Here is a 14527-nt window from a genome sequence, read left to right on the forward strand (position 1 = left end):
AAGTGAAGTCTTGAATCCAGTGAAAGGAATGGCTTTAACAGGGCAAAATTCCCCCCCCCCCCCTCTTTTTTTTTGGTTTTGAATTAGTAATAGGCCCTCTTTTATAAAAGTATATAGTCAATTTTCATACAAAATTAATAATCGTTTTCATACAAAACTAATAGAATATGGCTAAATCAATGGAAACTAATTCAGAAGACACCGCATTTAGATAGCTGCTTTTTTGGTAACATGACTTAAAAGCTTTAATTTTGGATTAACAGATGTACAATGAATAGTAAGTATATTCTGAAAAGGAAATAACCATATTAACATTTCAATTGTAACAACACATTTTTGCTTTTTCAGAGTATAACAGAAAATTTCTTAATGAACCAAATCCAAAATTATGTCCATTCTCTCGTGGAATCTATTCAAACATAGTCAGTATTTGTGTGATTTATGGGATGCAAGGCATAACCCTAATTCAAACAGACAAAAGTAAATGTGAAATTGAGGTACTGGAAACTGTAAATACATACTAGCTTCCAGAGTAACATCTTTACCATTAATATGCATTGTTGTTTTTAAAAAAACCTGTTTTTTGCTTAACATGAACCAACAACACAGAAGTTTAGCATTAAATGGAATTTTTTTGACCCAGTCAAAATGTTGAGATTTACAAAATTAAGACTTTCAGGCTTAAAGTGCAGAAAACATGTATTGTTCATATCAGTTTCATTGTTTGCTCTATTGAACCACTTCCAGTGATGCAAAACATGCAAAACTACAAAACATGATGCTATAGAATGAGCTGAGTTGGCCCTGTCATTGCAGCAATGCCACTGATCAACTAATTCTTATGTAGCAGGTGCAGTGCTGTGGTACTCTAAGAAAACCGTAAATCTAAGAGATTTTGTACCAATATAACTTTTCAGTTGAGGCTGTGTGATTTTATCTAAGTAGTTATACCAATACAATTCTTAGCATAGACATGTTTTAACTGCATAACTGTGTCCACAGTTGAGGAGATTGTACTACTTTAAGTATACTGGTACAGTATTTATGTGTAGATGAGCCCTTAGTGAAAGGCAAACTGATGTATTCTGCAATAGTTATTGTCTACACTATAAACGTACTGATGTGAAAGGCTGAACTTTCATCTCTGATGTAAAGCTACAGATGTAAATGAAGTTACACCAGGGACGAATTTAACTACAATTGTTAGATAGATGTAATCTAACAAATATCAACCTATACACTTAGAAGCCTATTTCATAAGCCATATTATGCTTTCCTGTTCTTGATGCTGTTTTAAAAATATTGGTACAGTAATATCTTTATTGCACCTCTACAGCTGCAGTTTTTACTTGTTGTCTGTTGGAGTCAATTCGGGCTGGGATGTCTCTGAACCTGCAATACAAAAAATGAGAGAACAGATGACCATTTCTGACAATAAAACAGTATGTCCAAACGCTGATCTTCCACTTGCTACAAATCAAAATTGTCTTCAAAATCTAATACATCTATATTTATAAGTGATGAGGAAAAAAGCAAATGCCACATGCAAAGTTTGCAATGCATTGCTGGCATATGACCAAGCATCAATGCCCTGTAATGCTTCCTTAGCCACTGCTCACTTGTATGCATCCTATGTAGGGGACAAGTAGTAAAAAGCATCAGATACAGTAATGCTCCATACATGAAGCCAACTGCAGAGGAAAACTAAGACCCCAATTTTTCCAGTTCTATGTGGACAGATCCTATGCGCAAGTCAGTGGCCTGAGGAAACCATGAAGGGAGCCCAAGCAGAGATGACCTCCACTGCTTGTTGGAATGTGCATTCTCTGTGTGGCCCCCATATTCTGACATTCAATTGTGCAGCAGAATCACATTAGCTATTCTCTATGGGTATGTCTACACTACTCTCCTAATTCGAACTAGGAGGGTAATGTAGGCATACCGCACTTGCAAATGAAGCCCGGGATTTGAATTTCCCGGGCTTCATTTGCATAAACTGGGTGCCGCCATTTTTAAATCCCGGCTCGTTTGAACCCCGTGCCGCACGGCTACACGCGGCACGGACTAGGTAGTTCGGACTAGGCTTCCTAGTCCGAACTATCCTTACTCCTTGTGGCTCTAGTGGAGTGAGCACGTGGTTGGGACAGAAGAGGTAAGCCTTTCGTTGCATACGATTGCACTATGCATGAGGTTACGAGATTGGAAATCCTCTGGGAAGATAGGCGTTGACCCTTTGATCTGTGTGCCAAGGAGACGAATAGGTGGTCCATAAGCCTGAAAGGTTTAGTGCGATCTATGTAGAATGCTAAGGCCCTGCGGGTGTCCAAGGAGTGAAGGGCCACTTCCTGTGGAGAGGCATGGGGCTTCAGGAAAAAAGTGGGCAGGATCACTGGTTCGTTGACATGGAAATGTGAGGTGATTTTGGGTATGAATCTTGGAATTTGGGTATGAAGACTACTCCATCCTTACGGAAAATTGTATATGGTGGCGTGGCCATCATGGCGGAAAGCTCACTCACTCTGCGTGCTGATGTTATGGCAAGCAGGAAAATGGTTTTCAAAGTGAGGAAATGCAAGGATACAGTCACTAGAGGCTTGAATGGCGGCCTCATTAGGGCGTCGAGGACTACATCCAGGCTCCACACCGGTGGGACTGGGTCATGCGGAGGGGCCATGTTGGTAAGGCCCTTGAGAAATCTCTTAGTAGTAGGATGGGCGAAGACAGAAATGCCATCTATCGGTGATGTGAATGCTGAAATTGCTGCGAGGTGCACCCTGATGAAGGCTAATGCGAGGCCTTTGTTCTTTAGGTGCAATGCATAGTCCAGGACGGAGGGAATCAAGGGATGTATCGGATCGTGGTGGTTCGAGATACACCAGGAGGAGTATCTGCGCCACTTGTGAAGGTAAGTTTTTCTCGTGGTTTGTTGCCTATTGTTGCAAAGAGGTCTACTTGGGGAGTATCCCAACGTTGGAAGATCTCGCGTTGGATGCCATCATGCATTTCCCATTCGTGCTTCACATAGAAGTGTCTGCTCAGGAAATCTGCCATCATATTTGTGGTGCCAGGTAAGTAGGAAGCCGTAGGTGTTATTCCGTGGCGAATGCACCAGTTCCAAAAGCGGATGGCTTCCATGCATAGGGAACGGGAGCGAGCGCCGCCTTGGCGATTCACGTAATACATGGCCATGATGTTGTCCGTGAGTATCCTCACTGTGGTGTTTTGAATATAGATGAGGAAGGATTTGCATTCATTGAAAATGGCACATAGCTCTAGAAGGTTTATGTGTAGCCGTGCTTCTTGTGGGGACCATCGGCCTTGGACTGAGAGAGAACCCATGTGAGCTCCCCAGCCTAGTAGGGAGGCATCTGTTGTGATTTGGTGGAGTGGCTCCTGCCAATGGAAAGGTATACCTGACAGTAGGTTTGTGTGGCTGGTCCACCATAGGAGTGATTGGAGAACGCCAGGTGGCGGCATTACTGGCCTGTGGAGATCGTATCTGGTGTGATCGTATACAAGAGTCAGCCAGTACTGAAGGGCGCGCAGATGTAGTCTGGCGTATTTCACCACGTATGTTGTGGCTGCCATATGACCCATCAGCCTGAGGCATGTGATGAGTGGAACAGTAGGGCTGATGGTGATGGTGTAGATGAGGTCTTGTATGGCTTGAAACCTCTGTAAGGATAGGAACGCTCTGCTGGCAAGTGAGTCCAGGCGGGCCCCGATGAACTCAATGTTCTGAGTGGGGCGCAAAACGGACATTTGCTCATTGAGGAGGAGTCCGAGCGATTGAAAGACTTGCCTCGTGAGGTGAACCATCTGGGAGACCTCATGTGCAGAAGGGCCCTTGAGTAGGCAATTGTCCAGGTAAGGGAAGATGAGTACCCCTTGGTGTCGGAAGAAGGCCGTGACCACAGATAGAACTTTTGAAAACACTCTGGGGGCTGACGATAGCCCGAAGGGGAGGACTTTGTATTGAAAGTGGTCCTTTGCCACGACGAAGCGCAAGAACCTCCTGTGAGCTGGATGGATAGGAACATGAAAATAGGCGTCCTGGAGGTTGAGGGTGGCAAACCAGTCCTGTGAATCTAACGCAGGGATTATGGCAGGTAAAGTCGTCATTTTGAATTGTTGTTTCTTGAGATATTTGTTCAAACAGCGGCGGTCTAGGATGGGGCACCAACCTCCAGACGTCTTCTGGGTGAGGAAATAATGTGAGTAAAAGCCCCTGTTCCTGAAATCCTTTGGGACTGGCTCTATGGCACCTAGAGAGAGAAGGCGGTCGACTTCCAGTCGGAGGAGGGTCTCGTGAGAGGGGTCCCTGAAGAGGGACAGGGTGGGAGGGGTGGTTGGTGGGATGGCTATTAAAGGGATAGGGTAGCCAGAATGAACAATCTCGAGGACCCATCTGTCCGTGGTGATTTTTGCCCATTGATGTAGAAAGGGCCTCAGCCGGTGGTGAAAGAGCTGGGTTGTACAATTTGTGATGCTGCCTGTGACTGTCTGCTCACTCCCGACCAACGCATCAAACCTGTTGCTTGTTGTTGGGAGGCATGTTTGTCCTGCCGTTTGGGTTTCGGCGTCGCTGAGGCCTCTGGCGAGAACATTGGTTATCGAAGGGCCTCTGTTGCTGTTGCCACTGATGTCTAATGTAGGAGTAGTCGTATCTGCACTGGTATGGTGAGTACCAGCGTCTCTTAAAGGGGGGAGTGTACATCCCCAGAGTTCACAAGGTTTTTCAGGAGTCTTTAGAAGAGTGTAAGATTGAGTCCATGGTTTCTGCAAAGAGCTTATCCTTGTCGAAGGGTAAGTCCTCGACTTTGGCCTGTAGTTCCTTCGGAACTCCCGCTGCTTGAAGGAAAGAAGCTCTGCGCATAACGATGGCAGTAGCAGCAGAGCGAGCTGCGGTGTTAGCAACGTCCATGGATATTTGGAGGGACGTTCTTGCTGATGTGTAGCACTCCTGGATTACTGACCTCAGGATCGATTTCTTAGAATCAGAGAGATGATCCATGCGGGGAGTGAGGCGTGAGAACGTATCAAAAGTGTGGTTGGAGAGATGCGTCGAGTAATTGGCGATTCTGAGGAGTAGCGTGGCTGAAGTGTAGACCTTTCTGCCCAAGAGGTCAAGTCTTTTTACGTCCTTTTCGAAGCCCTGTTGTTTGAGGTGTGGGGCTCTATCCCTCTGTTGAGCTGCGTCGACTACTAGGGAGTTAGGTTGTGGATGGGCAAAGAGGAATTCCATGCCCTTCGGTGATACAAAATATTTCCTGTCGGCCCATTTGTTGGTCGGAAGGGCTGACGCTGGAGCACGCCACACTTCATCAGCCAGTTCCAGGATGCCTTCGTCAAGAGGGATGGCCAGGTGTGAGCTATGCTGTGGTGGAGATTCCTGAAAAGCTTGTGTTGCTCGTCCTTGCGTTCCTGTAGCGGGATCTCTTGTGTGATAGCCACCCGCTTAAACAACTCCTGGAACTGACGGAGGTCATCTGGTCGAGAGCTGTTGCCCGGTGTGACTGCCTCATCTGGTGGGGACGAGGCTGGGATGGAAGACCCCGGTAGGTGGTCCCTGAAGGTGGTGTGATCTATCTCTGATGGAGGATGAGGTGGTGATGCTGAGTTGTGCGGCGGGGTAAGAGGAGCTGAAGTTGGAGATCATCTGCGTGGTACATAATCGTAAGCAGAACGTGATCAATTGGAACAGCCGCTGCAGGAGTCTTGAGAGTGGCGGTCGACATGATGACCTTTGTCATGCCGCTGTGAGCAGTCGTGGTGATAGCTGGAATGGGCATAACATCGGTATCGGTACGGAGAACAGGGCGAACAGGAATGGATGTCTGATGCCCTTGAAGAAGCAGGAGACGCAGAGAGCTGCCTGTAGTGGTATCTGCAGTGGGAAGGTGCAGCAGCCAGGAATGGTGAAGGCAGCCTGAAGGAAGCATGGGGGGATCCATGCCAATGGCTATAGCGGTGTGGAGAGCGAGGTACCGGGAGAAGCGAGGACGGTGCCAGCGATATAAGGTGGGAGTGAGAAGAGCTCCAGCGCGAGGAAATCAAAGGAGCAGGACCCGGAGCTCCTGATCTGCCGGCGTTTGTTGCAGAGACAGCCAGCACGGTGTTAATTGGTGCCGGGGGCTCAGAGGCAGCCACAGCAGCCGGCGCTGTGCCAGCAGGGAGGCAGGTCGACGCTGCATAGTCCGGCACCGCACAGAGGCTTGGAAGTGGTGCGGGTGCCGTGATGGTCGGCTCCGGGTCCGCTCTCGGAGCCGACTTAGCTCTCTGCAAGGGAGGCAGAGGCAGTAGCTGAGGCAATGCTGCCTGGGGAGCCTGTACATATGAAGGCCCGCGTGGTCATTTCAGCTTTGGTGTTCAGAGTGTTTGGTGTTCGGCTTTTCCTTTAGTGTTCAGAGCAGCTGGCAAGGATCTTGTGGGAGAGATCCTGGGCTTTTTCTGAAGCCCCGTAATCGGTGAAGAAGCCCTGCGCTTATAAGGCTGTTGGTCAGGATCAGTTTGCTGGGGCTGCAGGGCTCTATCAAAGAGAAGCATCCGAAGACGCTCTCTCTGTCCTTCCTGGCCCTGGAGGTAAGTCTGGTGCAGTGGGTACATTTTTGGGGGACATGGGATTCCCCCAGACAGCGGATACACTGAGGGTATGTCTACACTACCCTCCTAGTTCGAACTAGGAGGGTAATGTATGCATACCGCACTTGCTAATGAAGCCCGGGATTTGAATTTCCCGGGCTTCATTAGCATAAGCGGGGAGCCGCCATTTTTAAATCCCCGCTGCTTCGAACCCCGTGTAGCGCGGCTACACGGGGCTCGAACTAGGTAGTTCGGACTAGGGTGCCTATTCCGAACTACCGTTACTCCTCGTGAAACGAGGAGTACCGGTAGTTCGGAATAGGCACCCTAGTCCGAACTACCTAGTTCGAGCCCCGTGTAGCCGCGCTACACGGGGTTCGAAGCAGCGGGGATTTAAAAATGGCGGCTCCCCGCTTATGCTAATGAAGCCCGGGAAATTCAAATCCCGGGCTTCATTAGCAAGTGCGGTATGCATACATTACCCCGCTAGTTCGAACTAGCGGGGTAGTGTAGACATACCCTCAGAATGACCATCGGAGGCTGGCATTGCCTCCTGGCAAGAGCTGCATTTCTTAAAGCCGGCAGCTGACATTTTGCCGGTTCCCCTGAAGTCCTGGTAGCTGAGTCTTATCTCTACGTAGAGATAATGTGGTGATAATGTCTCTGTTAGGTTGTCTTTATCTCCTGTTGTTTCTTTCTTTCTCTGTTTGTGGGTTTTGTTTTGTTTTTAAACTATGTACAAAGGAGTGGAAGGGAAAACAGCTGAGAAGCGGAAGATAAGAACAAGCTGCTTTTAATCTTACTCCTGTTCAGGTTTTGTTATTCTATGGTTTTTCTTTTTTTTTAAGAAATGAGAGAAATAAAGGAGAAAGAGAAGTAAGGTATATATGTACAAGAGGAAAAAAACTAGAAATATTCTAATTTCGTGAAGAGCGTAGTTCCAAGTGTCTGCAGCCTGAGGCGGTGAAGAGGAACTGGCGGGCGGCTGGACCGCGCGAGACAGAAAAGAGTACGAAAGCCGTGAGCCTGCGACACATGTGCGGTCCGGCCGAACACTGCTCATGACAAGCTTCCGTCTGCGGCGCCGGGGCAAACCCAGCACCCATAGTGGAGCAACCACGGGGACATCCCCGAAGAAGAACCATCAGATATAGTAATGCTCCACACAGTAAGCCAGCTGCAAAGAAAAACTAAGACCCCAGTTCTATGAGGACAGATTCCATATTTAATGTGGGAGATTTACATTACCACCATCTAGGGCAGGAGTAGGAAACATATGTCTTGCGTGCCAGATCCAGCCTGCCAAATCACCAGATCCAGCCCGCGGACCCCCCTGCTGGGACCCTCAGGCACGCAGCAGATGCTGTTTTAAACAGAGAGCTGCTCTGTGTGGCTCTCTGCTCTGGAGGGAGGGAAAGCTTCCTGTGATCTTTCTGACTCCAGCACAACCCTCAGCTCCTATTGGCCAGAAACAACCAGCTAATAGGGAATGAGGGCAGTGCAAGCCTCTCCCTGCTCCTGGAGCTGAGAGCCACATGGAAGGAACAAGCCTGAATTTTCAAGCTGTTTGGATTTGCAACAGGCAGAGAGCAAAACCTGCCTTCGGGGTGCTATAGGGGTGCTGGTCAGGAGACGCTTAGGTAAGCGCTTCCCAGCCCAAACCCTGCCTCTGGCACCCCTGCCCCTCCTGTACCCCAACTTCTTCCCCCAGGTCATCATCCAAACCCTCTGCATCCCGCTGCTCCAGGTCACAAATTATGATGTTCCATCACCTACAGTCCCCAGCTAAAACTTCTCCAACGCATCTTCAGTGATCTACAACCTATCCTGGACAACGATCCCTCACTCTCACAGACCTTGGGAGGCAGGCCAGTCCTTGCCTACAGATAGCTGGCTAACCTGAAGCAAATTCTCACCAGCAACTATATACCGGTAACTCTAACTCGGGAATCAATCCCTGCAACAAACCTCGGTGCCAACTCTGCCCACATATCTACATCAGTGTCACCATCAAAGGACCTAGCCACATCAGTCACACCATCATGGGCTCATTCACTTGCACATCTACCAATGTAATATATGCCATCATGTGCCAGCAATTTCCCTCTGCCATATACATTGGCCAAACTGGACAGCCCCTACGTAAAAGAATAAACAGATACAAATCAAACATCAGGAATGGTAACATACAAAAACCTGTAGGAGAACACTTCAATCTCCCTGGACACACAGTAGCAGATTTAAAAGTAGCCATCCTGCAACAAAAAAACTTCAAAAACAGACTTCAAAGAGAAAATGAAGAGCTATAACTCATTTGCAAATTTGACACTATCAATTTAGGATTAAAGAAAGACTATGAATGGCTAGCCAACTACAAAAACAATTTCTCCTTTCTTGGTGTTCACACCTCCATATCAGCTGCTAGAAGTGGGCCACATGGTCCCTCACTGAATTGACCTTGTTATCTCTGGCCTTCCTCTTGATTGATATTCCTTTCTTTTCATGTGCCTGTATATTTATACCTGCCTCTGGAATTTCCACTACATGCATCTGATGAAATGAGTCTTTGCCCATGAAAGCTTATGCCCCAATAAATCTGTTAGTCTATAAGGTGCCACAGGACTTCTCTAATAAGAGGCAGCAGCACAAGGTGAGGGCAGGCAGAGCCAGTGCTCATGTAGAACTGTGGGAGGCACTAAGGGGGGTGGGGTCAGGTGGCTCAGTGGGAGCCAATATATGCAGGCAGCTGGCTTGAAAGCTGGCTTCTCACCTGTATTCCCACCCCCCGCTCCTGCCCGCCCGGTGTTGCTGCCTATATTAGAGGCACCAGCACAGGGCAGGTAGAGCAGGCGACTCCACAGGATTCAGTGGTTGTGGAGAGCTGGCTTAAAAGTCAGCTCCTCATGGGCACTGGCTCCTGCCTTCCTCCTTCCTCTTACTGTCTCTAATACAGTGTCGTCAAAGGATTAACTGATAAACCCAGGTTTATCGATGATCATTTAGTTGTGTACATGTTGATATTCCTACTATGTAATTCATTTTAAAACATTCTTTAAAAATGAAAAGTGAAATACTCGAACAACTAGCCATTACCCTGAAATTCTTGCATCACTTTGGACATCCAGTCACACGTACCTTGACCAGGGGCGGCCCATGGACCTAGGCAAACTAGGCAGTTGCCTAGGGCACCACGGCCCCAGGCGCCCCGTGATTACGTCACGGCCATTGACAGTCATGCAGACGGGCGCAGATCGCGCCTTTCGCCTAGGGCGCCAGCTGCTGCAGCCGGCCTCGGGCCACTCCTGATTTTGACTCAGGGCTGGGCACGCTAAGCTACCCTACCTAATCTATCTCCAGTTTTGGATCCTCTACAGTAAATCAAAAAATTAAAATTAAAAACATGCATGCTCTGAGAATCAATATATGCACTTTTCCTTCATTTCACGAGACACTGCTTCCTAGCCTCACACATAAACCTGTCTCCACTTGAAAAAAATTAAGTTGGAAATTTAATAACGCATTATATAATCTTAAATTTCCATACACAGAGACCCCATTTGAAAAATTCAGGAAGAAAAAGTGTTGTGTTAAGTTAAATCCAAAATTAAAAGTAATAGAAACATTAAACATTTGTGTTAGGGAACAGTGTTTAGGTTGCTTGGCCAAAGTCTTTAACTCTCTTAAAACAGAAATGTGTTCTGTGTGGATAAAGACTGGGGTGGCATACATGTTGAGTTTGAAGAGTGGCTTTGGCAGGGCACCTATTTCAGGTCCAGATTGAGATCTGGGTTCATCCTTTATTTTTGCAACAGTTTTTCTTTTGAATGACAAGGTATGCTTTTTAGCTTTCTGCTTCTTCCCTATTTTTTTCTGGTACTCACTTGAAGAAAGAGATTCTGCAAGAAATAATGCAGAAAAAAAACTTTACTAAAGATGCCATAATAATACAATTAACAGCGTATTAGAAACACTCAGCAAGTTTTAAAATTCTTAAAACACCTACCGTATGCATCAGTTAAAATCAGTATTTATATATTTTTTTACTGAAATTTTCTGAATATATTTTACATAGTTTAATTTACAGTAATTCCTCATTTAATACTATAGATATGTTTATGTGTTAGTGATTATGTAGCTTTAAGGCTATAACATAATTGTTAATAGATTTATGAAGTCATTTGTTGCATGTGGATGTTGCTCAATTTAAAACACTAAAATACACAATAATAATGTTATATATTATGCTATATATTTGTACTTTTATGAATCAGTACATGACAAAATGAGATTCTAAAGCAGGGGTCGGCAACCTTTCAGAAATGGTGTGCCTCAGAGTAATCTCCTGCCAAGAGCTCTCCCAGGAGTGAGGGAGGGGCTCTCTCCACCATGTACCATATTCGGTCTCCTGCCCTGGGAGGCTGCGCAGCTCCCATTTCCCACCTCTCTGGAGCACCGGGGAAGGCAGGGTAGATAAGGCAGCACACGTTGCTATGGAGAGGGGAAGAGCAATGTGCATGCGCTTCTCTGCAATCCAGGTCTGGTTTGGAGGCTCGGGGCTTCCCATCACCCCAGGAAGTCAGAGCTGGCTCCAGTCTTGTGGAGGACGTGATGCTGGATCACAAGCATAGGCTCCCCACTGTGGGTGGGGGGAGCAAAGGGGAGCTATTTCATTGCATGTGGTGCCACTGAAAATCATCTTGTGCGCCATTTATGGCACATGTACCAGATATTGCCAGTCCCTGTTCTAAAGCATGGGCACTACATACTTTTGTTTTTGTTTTGTTATTGGATTTTTTCACACTAACAGTGGTTTTTCAAAACTTCCATACTCAAAAAGCAGACAGGAATTAGGTTTTGCATACTGACACTCACTGATCTACCTATCATACCATTGGTTTTTGCTGTGTTTGGTGGGGTGGAGATTTCACAAAAAGTCTTAAAGCCAAGTTCTATGTGCCTATGCTAGGATCCAAAAGAGAATTCAAACATTTGCTTAACTGTAAACATGGGAATAGTTCTGTCTCTTCAATCTCTTAGGTAAATAAAGCAAACAGAATTTAGCCACAAAACAAAACAAAAGCACATTTTCTTATCTTAAAAGATATACAAAGCCGCTGACAATTTTGACCGTACAATGAAAATCACAGGTATTTTTTAATTTGGGTCTATAATGGAGAAATTAGAGCAAAATAATGAAGTCAATGTAATCATATTCAATATAACAATGTGTGAACTGATACAGCTACTCCTGGTTATCTACTTTAGATAACTGCTAAATTAAAGAAAAAACAGAATATACTTTACCTTTAGGCTGCTTGCTATTTTGGGGGGTTTGCTGAATCTTTTTCTCCAAGTCATTACGCTGCTGAATCCAATCATCCCTGTAACCATTACTCATCAGTTTGCTGAAATTTACAGGTTCGTTGTTTTTCTGACCAGGCCTATATAAAAATAAACAAATAAAAATAAAATATATAATCACACAAGAAAGAGTTCAGAAATAAAACATAAGAAAGAACTGGTAGTAACCATTTTATCTTATGGAAAAAAGAGTGATATTTTATATAAAAATCTTTTATATGCAAGTAAATAAAAACAAAAATGTCATTTATATTACTTATTTTTCCAAGTGTTCAATAGCATAATATTAATATAACATGGTTCTTTAAAATGTGTCATCTGGTTTCCATAATCAATCATAAATAAACATTGACTTTTTAATCATTAAGAGACAAAATTTTGTGGTCCTCATCCAACAAAACTCAATTAGTGGGAGATTTGTGTGATTGAGGACTGCAAGATTTGGTCTTGAAGTAAGATGGTAAAGATGAAATGTATAATTAATATCAGAAATGGAGATGAAAATACAGTCAACAAGTTCAAAAACTAGATTCCTAAGCAATGTTAACTCTATGGGTATATCTACCCAGCATTTGGTGCAATCCTCCCAGCCTGGGTTGATAGACTTGGACTAGCGAGTCTCATCCCAGCACTCTAAAAATTGCTATAATGATAGCACTTTTAAGTTGTTGTTCAAGCTCTGAAACCTACAAAGAGGGGTGGGTTTCAGAGAACAAGCTTCACCTGAACCACACCTTCAAAACATTGTCCAGAGAGCTATTTTTAGAGGGCTAGCCTGCGTCATGCATCTGACAACCCAGACAGGCAGCTCACTCTAAAATGCTATGTAGAAATACCAAAAGTTACATAAATGTGGCATTTTCTATTCCCATTTTTGCTGTTAAATATATACTGGATTCTATTCAAATTGTTAAGGATATATTATAAAACATATTGAGACTATACATCTATTCCTTTCTATTTATAATAATTAAATTAAGTATGCTTTTAAAAACAACTTAAAAACATCTAATTATACACAAAGCTAATCGATATAACCATATGTTCCTATCAATTGTTCTGTCTCCTCTAGTATATTACACTACTTGGCTGTGTCTACACTGGCATCCCTTCCGGAAAAGGGATGCTAATGTAGCACATCGCAATTGCAAATTCCGTGGGGGATTTAAATATCCCCCGCGGGATTTGCATTTACATGGCTGCCGCTTTTTTCCGGCTTGGGGAAAAGCCGGAGAAAAGCGCCAGTCTAGATGTTATTCTCTGGAAAATAAAGCCTTTTCCGGAGGATTTCTTATTCCTACTTTCAAGAAATAAGAAATCCTCCGGAAAAGACTTTATTTTCCGGAGAATAACGTCTAGACTGGCACTTTTTCTCCGGCTTTTCCCCAAGCCGGAAAAAAGCGGCAGCCATGTAAATGCAAATCCCGCGGGGGATATTTAAATCCCCCGCGGAATTTGCAATTGCGATGTGCTACATTAGCATCCCTTTTCCGGAAGGGATGCCAGTGTAGACACAGCCCTTGTGTCTTGTCTTAAATTAAACGGTGAAGTCTTCAAGCCAAAATGGTAACTTAATGTTCTATACAGAACACAGACCAAACAACAGTTGCAATCTTAAATAGATTCTTTGCATACTACTTTAATACAAATTGTTATAATAGAATTATGGTCCATTAACTACATTGCATTGAAAACCAAAGCGATACTATTTTTAAAAGTCTTCTGTTTAAAAAAAAGAAAACACTGGATGTGCAGAATAAGCATCATTGTAGGAACCTAAAAATTGTCAATGGATTACTTGTGTGCACTTACATTTTCAACTTTGTTGTTACATTTAATGGTACATTCTAAAAATTAAATAACATGACTTCAGTTCCTTATAAACCATTTTAATATTTTAGATAGCACATGTCAAGGTAGTTCAGGCCCATTACAAATTTAAACTCTGATCCTACAAACATATATACAGGTGACTAAAATTACTTTTGTATAACTGTTTTCAGGATCAAGGCCTTAGTTAATACAATGTTTATGATACTTACATAGGTGGAAAGTAAAGCCTATTTCTCCGGTGGAATTCCTTATTAGCAATAGAGGGTGGTATTCTGTTTGGATATTTGGGGTTTATAGCAGGAAGCTTTACCTGTGTTAAAGAAAATCTAATTTAATAGCAATATTATGATTAAAGAAAACTACATAATCAGGAGACATCTAAAAAGGTGATTACTTTGGTATCTCTAAATATCTTCAATATTTGCACAATTCAAAGTACAGTATTTCCAGCAGTAAGTTTAGGGAAGTAAATGATAAAACTGAAGAAATGAGGTAACCTTGTTTATTTATCGCTAATTTTATTACAGGTTGCATCTCTAAAATCTGGGATTCTCTGGTCCAGCTACATCCATGGTTCAGCATGACCACAGATGTTCTAGCATCAGAGAGTCCTGGTGTGCTGCAGGTAGGAGGGGCCCCAGAAGCTGGCACACAGCTCAGGGGTTGTGGGGTTGTGGGAGGGAGAGAAGGGGTGACATATGGCTCATCTGGGCTGCGAGGGGAAGGAGCAGGAACTGGCATGCAACTCAGT

General features: G+C 44.4%; 1 protein-coding gene across 7 annotated transcripts in view; it reads right to left on the bottom strand.

Moving 5' to 3' along the window:
• Positions 1-219: 219 nt before the first annotated feature.
• The window catches only part of C2H7orf57 (chromosome 2 C7orf57 homolog), a 42375-nt gene continuing 28067 nt past the window's right edge, over positions 220-14527 (bottom strand). For 4 of the 7 annotated variants that reach the window (XM_075921697.1, XM_075921695.1, XM_075921696.1 and 1 more), the window contains exons 7-10: positions 13986-14086; positions 11887-12023; positions 10310-10478; positions 220-1392 (exon numbers count right to left, since the gene is read on the bottom strand). In XM_075921697.1, the coding sequence (XP_075777812.1) occupies positions 1320-1392; positions 10310-10478; positions 11887-12023; positions 13986-14086 (480 nt within the window). In that variant the 3' untranslated portion in view covers positions 220-1319. The remainder of the gene's footprint in view (positions 1393-10309; positions 10479-11886; positions 12024-13985; positions 14087-14527) is intronic. The other 3 variants (XM_025178083.2, XM_006136346.4, XM_006136347.4) reach the window with 2 other exon arrangements.

The sequence above is a fragment of the Pelodiscus sinensis genome, chromosome 2, assembly GCF_049634645.1.
Source record: "Pelodiscus sinensis isolate JC-2024 chromosome 2, ASM4963464v1, whole genome shotgun sequence".
NCBI classification, from domain to species: domain Eukaryota; kingdom Metazoa; phylum Chordata; order Testudines; family Trionychidae; genus Pelodiscus; species Pelodiscus sinensis.